At 35.0% G+C, this 6191-nt stretch overlaps 1 protein-coding gene across 2 annotated transcripts; it reads left to right on the plus strand.

Annotated features, from left to right (window-relative positions):
* The first annotated feature begins 1188 nt into the window (after positions 1-1188).
* On the plus strand, positions 1189-5632 carry LOC111371662. 2 transcript variants are annotated; one of them, XM_022993773.1, is made up of 5 exons: positions 1189-1732; positions 3223-3678; positions 4258-4728; positions 5046-5155; positions 5238-5632. In XM_022993773.1, coding segments are annotated over exons 1-5 (1491 nt in total). In that variant the 5' UTR covers positions 1189-1279; the 3' UTR covers positions 5239-5632. The 2 variants fall into 2 exon arrangements, with proteins under 2 accessions (XP_022849541.1, XP_022849542.1); XM_022993774.1 differs by having other exon boundaries at positions 1192-1732; positions 5076-5155.
* Positions 5633-6191: the final 559 nt, after the last annotated feature.

Genomic DNA, 6191 nt, shown 5'->3' on the forward strand with positions numbered 1-6191 from the left:
AAGATTTAGTGCATCCGGACAAATGCTAAATATTCAGCTATTAATATAAAACATGCACCATCGAGAAACCACGGAATGTAAATCAAAGGTGTCATAGCTTACTAGCACAGTTGAAGTTATAAACAATCTAAACAAATCTATGTACAAATCAAATACGACTTTAGGACAACGTCATCGACGTGACTCCCAAAACTTGTTTTCTAAATCTCCTCTCTATTTTATGTTATATTATTCTTGAATTGTATTTGTTATTTTATTGTGTTAATTGTTAAAAAAAACCTACATACAAATCACTCAATTTTTCCAACAATCTAAAGTCTTGTTGTTTCCCCGTCGTGCGGATTTTTTCGGCACTACACGACTTCAAGGTAAAACTCATGTACCTCTCCTTCTATGGGCATGACCATAGGAAGATAAAGAACGAGCATTCAATCAAGTTGCCACAAACTCTAGAAATATAGTATAAAATATAGATATAGTATTTTATTTTTGCTTGTATCTCAAGTTGTTTTTCTCAAATGAAAGAACTCCCTTTTATAGGAATAAATTTAACCCCACAATTATACCATTAAAATATAGGTTACCATATATTTTAATTTTATATGAAAACTTCAAATTAAAGTGCTTTAATATTTGGAAAGGTTGAAATTTCCTTTAAGTTACAGCACTATCTGACCTGAAAATCTGAAAATCATGAGACGAAAGTAAAATCGCAAGTGCACCGCTAAGGTTTCTATTCGAGGAGCCGTAAGAACGAGATAAAACCTCTTAAAATCAACAAAAAAGAACAGAAGATAACAAACGTATGCGAAAGGATTTGTACGAACGGATCTTGGGTTTCAAGAACAATAAATCCCAAATCCAACCCATTACTATTGCTAAACCAAGTTCATAAATCATGTGTGAAAGGAGGAATTTAAGCCCCCTTTGGACCCCATTTTCTGAAAATGAAAATGGGGGAAATAGTGTTTTTTTGAAAAATGAGTGGTTGAAAAAGAAGGAAAAATTTTTGATTTACGTATAATATTATTTTATGAAAAATTGTGTGATTGAAAATAAGAGAAAAAATAAAATGTAATGTAATTGATTTTAATGGAGGCCAAAAGGCAGCTAAGAATGAATGGTATTTTGTGGATAGTCTTTTAAGCAGTAAGGATAAGGATAAGGATTTCTGTGGAGGGTTTGAAAATTCCAAAGCAAAAACACAATTCCTGACCTTTTTCTGTCCTCTCATTAAAACTATTTGCAACAAGAGAGAGAGAGAGAGAGAGAGCGCGAGATGGAGAAAGATCTTGCCATAGCTTACGATGAAAGAGCAACTGAAGAGGAAAAGGTCACGGCAAAAAGGTTGGATCGTAACGGGGATGGAAAAGTATGCTTATTGGAGTTCAAGGAGTCTGTGAGTTCATGGTTATCAAGTGAGAAAGTATTCAAACAACACGATGCAAATGGTGAGGGAACTCGGGAATTTAATGATGATTTAGCCATTTACTACAAGAAGACGACAAACCGATCTCTTGTCTGCAGTGGTTGCAATGGTGTACTACTTGGCCAATTCTTTTCTTGCTTTACATGTCTACCGAAATATCCCGAATCTGTGGACCTTTGTTGTGACTGTTACGATAAAGGGGAATTCAAACACGAGCACTCAATAAGCCACTTCGTCCATAGCCATTCTCTGCTTAAGTGGTTCATGAGTCCTCAGGGAAACGAAGAAAGGACTCAAGAGAAGGTAAAATATTATACAACTTGAGCAATTGAGATTTAAAACAATAATCTAAACGCTTTTTAAGTTCCAATGAGCTATTCTGTTAGCTAGGATTATATGTTTCTGTCAAGAGTAATTCTATTCGTTCTTAGCAGTTGAGATTTTCCTAAATAAGTAAAAATCACCTATTAATTATTTGTAGATGATTAAGGTAATTAAGTCAGTTAAATTAATCCTAACAGTCAATCAAATAAAATATTCAGATCAAATCAATAAAATAAATAACATCAAGGATTGATCAAGGAGGAAAATCCCAACTCAAGATATATAAAAGAAAAAAACTCCGGGCAAACTTGTGAGTAAACAATTTACTAGAAAAGTTAACTTATATTTAGTCCTAATACTGTCAAATTTTAGCTGACTCTAGCCACCTAACTTGTAAATTACCGAGGAACTCTGTTGGTTGTGCAATCCCACACTTCCCGGAACTGTGGGCCACTTTTCTCCAATTGGACAGAGAAGAACGACCCTCATTCTTCAGCACTAGAACTTCAAGTGCATCTTCTCTAAACTTCAGATTTCTCAAGGTTTTTAGATGAAGGTAAAGAGTTATTTAGTGTTTGAACTTTGTGTTTTGATCTATGGCTAAAGCAATAGATTTATTAGAATATGTAATGGATCTTCAAATATTGTTCTCTTGACTTAAAACAAGGGCTCAACCAATGAAAAACAATATAAGGGAACAAATATGGAATATATTTGTGATTGAATCAAGAGATCTTTGAAATGAGTTTATGATCTTCAAATAATGATCTCCATAATGAATATAATGTTTAACCACACTTTAGGACGTTCCATGGCTTGTGTATTTATAATGGATAGTGTATATGGTGAAATGGGATTGAAAGTCACAATTAAAATCGAATAAAAATTCTGGACAGATAGTATCTCCTCTCGAGACCAGGTATGAGCCAAGTGAGCATCAGTTCGCCGCTCGAGAGGGCAGTTACCGCCAAGCAAGCGCCAATGGTTCTGCTTCATTCTGCATTACGCCATTTGAGTGCTGATCCTAGCTGCTAACCAGCAGCTAGAGGTCCGCTTTTCTTGATCTTCTAATCGTCTTCAACTCCCATTACAACTCTATCAGCCCACAACTATTTTTACTATAATTAAGACTCAATAAATCCTATCTTGAATTTGACTCGATTACCTCCTAATACAATTCAACTAAAACACGATTTTGATTAAGGAAATTGCCAATTACATAATTTAGACCTAACATTGGTGATCATCATGAGTCTAGGTGGCAGTAGCTCATTGACTTATCGTAAAATGCCTCACAATTGCATTAAACAATGAATCATGGGATGATCGCACTTTTAATGGATCTAATTTAATAAAAAACTTAGGTGACTAATTATAAATTGGAACACAAAATTTAGCTAACTAATTTAGAGCTTTGCTATAGTTTCTTTTGACCAATGGCGTTTATATTGGATTATATGAATTGACAGAGAGAGATGGAAGAGTTGCACAAGATTGCGAGAGCTCATTATCACGCAGGTCCTCAACAAGTTCAGGATTTAGCACATGAATTCTTCAATTCTATGGATAGTGATGGCGATGGCCGGATTGATCTGCCTGAGTTCCTAGCATTCGTGAGACGGGAAGGCCGTTTCGATATGCATAATCGTTACTTTTTCAAGGAGTTGGATAGAGATGGGAATGGCTCACTGGATTTCTGGGAGGCAATGACTTTACACTACATCATAAAAAGCAGAAGGCCATTTTGCTATTCTTGTGCAAACATTGTACCGGGAATATTTTACTCGTGTGTGGAATGCTCTTTCACCCTATGCTATGATTGTTATCGGTCTACTAAACACAATCACAATGGTCGCACTCAGTTTTTGGACAACTACAAAGCCAAACAAGATTCATCACAGGCAACACAGATTAATCCCTACACGGTATGTCTAACACATTTCGATGATGTCCTATAAAAGTTAATTTTCATTCAGTAGAGGTGTCAATCAGTTCGTACCATCTTCAATATTTTAAGTTCGAGACTTAGATTTTTCATGCAAAAATATCTTTGATGTTCAACGTGTTAATTTTGGCAATTTGTTGCTAAATAAAGTTGTGTTTGACACTAAATAAATTGTTAATATAAAAATTTGAGATTTGTTCATACTATCAAAGACTAGTCACATAATTTAACGAAGAACTTACCAATTTGACATGAAGAATAAAGTAAAATTTTCCTGATAGTTGTTTTTTCTGGCAGCAAACTTACAGTTCACACTATGTACATCATCCAAATCCAAGCCCCAGTGCTTCAACGGTGGCTCATTGACTCATTGTAAAATGCCTCAGTATTGCATTAAACAATGAATCATGGGATGATCGCACTTTTAATGGATTTAATTTAATAAAAAACTTAGGTGACTAATTATAAATTTGAACACAAAGGTTAGCTAACTAATTTGGAGCTTTGCTATAGTTTCTTTTGACCAATGGCGTTTATATTGGATTATATGAATTGACAGAGAGAGATGGAAGAGTTGCGCGAGATTGCAAGAGCTCATTATCACGCAGGTGCTCAACAAGTTCAGGATTTAGCACATGAATTCTTCAATTCTATGGACAGTGATGGCGATGGCCGGATTGATTTTTTTGAGTTCCTAGCATTCGTGAAACAGGAAGGCCATTACCAGATGCATAATCTAAGCTTTTTCAAGGAGTTAGATAGAGATGGGAATGGCTCACTGGATTTTTGGGAGGTAATGACTTTATACTACATCATAAAAAGCAGAAGGCCATTTTGCGATTTTTGTACAAAGTTTGTACCGGGAATATTTTTCTCGTGTGTGGAATGCTCTTTCACCCTATGCTGTGATTGTTATCGGTCTACTAAATGTGATCACAATCACAATGGTCGCACTCAGTTTTTGGACAACTACATGATACTCCAAGCCAAACAAGATTTATCACAGGCAAAACAGATTAATCCCTGCACGGTATGTCTAACACATTTCAATAATGTCCTATTAAAGTTAATTTTCATTCAGGAGAGGTGTCATTCAGATTGTACCATCTTCAATATTTTATGTTTGAGACTTTGATTGTTCATGCAAAAATATCTTTGATGTTCAGCGTGTTAATTTTGGCAATTTATTGCTAGATAAAGTTGTGTTTGACACAAAATAAATTGTTAATAGAAAAATTTGAGATTTGTACATACTATCATAGACTAGTCACATAATTTAACGAAGAACTTACCAATTTGGCATGAAGAATAAAGTAAAATTTTCTTGATAATTGTTTTTTGTGGCAGCAAACTTACGGTTCACACTGTTTCTGGCAGCAAACTTACTGTTCATGCTATGTACATAATCCAAATCCAAGCCCAGTACTTCAACAGAAATTGTTCCAGCAAATAAAGTGGTCAGTTTCTGCATTCTTAAGTTGTTATATGCTTGAAAAAAAATCTTAATAAACTGGGAATTTTTTCTTATTATATCTTCAGAACAAATGGAATGTTGCATTTAAAGCATTTGAGGCAGCCCTAGCCATTGGAAATATCGCTGGCGCAATGTGTACAATCTCATGAAGCCAGATTCTGCTTCAGTAAATGCCATGGCGGAACGTATATTTCCAACAAGGGTTGGGGGATCTAGATTCATGCTGCTTTAAGGGGCTTTGATGTGTTTGTATCTATTACTTTTCCCCTTTTTTTTGGCCGGTGACTCTGTGTCGGAGCTTTGAAGTTTTTGTTTCTTTAAGGGTGGAAAGCTTCAATTGCACAAAACATTTGTGTGCATATATTGGAGTTCTACACGAGTATTGTATTGCAACAACTATAAACGTGAATTTTTTTCACGTCGACTTTTTCAAAAATATTATGCCCCTGTTTCGTATCAATCTTTTCCTCAGTATAAGTATCGCCACAGTTACAAATGCAAAGGGTTGATAAACAAGAACATATGGATTCCATTTGAAGACAGGACAGACATCGATATATGCTAAAAAGGTATAAAGAGGTTTCCTATGATGTTCTCACCGGGAACAAATCATAGTAGTAATCTTCTATAGTCAGCAAACTATTCCATGAGACAAGGGATCCAAGTACAAGAATTAAACCAAGGAGCCACCATTGCCATATTTTTTCCCTGATATTTAACATTAAATTCCTAGCAGCACAATTTGAGAACTTAGGAAAATTCAAAAGAATAAAAATCAACGTCAACCTCAATACTGCTTGGACTGGAGATTCCACTTTGATTAACATTATTCATGGCGGCTGCTCTCTTGTCGAAACCAATAGCAAATAACTGAATATTGTTTCCAGTCTGTGTATTCTTGAATTTAAATATTGAAGCATTTGAAAAACTTGTTTAGATTGATGTAATTGAAGATTCTAATAATCTTGTTGAAAGCAACTGGTTTAATCAAATAAACGTGGGATTACCTCGTTTCATTT

This window comes from Olea europaea, chromosome 22 (assembly GCF_002742605.1).
Source record: "Olea europaea var. sylvestris chromosome 22, O_europaea_v1, whole genome shotgun sequence".
Taxonomy (NCBI): Eukaryota; Viridiplantae; Streptophyta; class Magnoliopsida; order Lamiales; family Oleaceae; genus Olea; species Olea europaea.

Coding starts and splice junctions, on each gene's coding strand:
- LOC111371662 (XM_022993773.1), top strand. CDS start 1,280: ATGGAGAAAGATCTTGCCATAGCTTACGATGAAAGAGCAACTGAAGAG. Junction 3,679..4,257: donor CACAGATTAATCCCTACACG/GTATGTCTAACA, acceptor ATGAATTGACAG/AGAGAGATGGAAGAGTTGCG. Junction 4,729..5,045: donor AACAGATTAATCCCTGCACG/GTATGTCTAACA, acceptor TTTTTGTGGCAG/CAAACTTACGGTTCACACTG.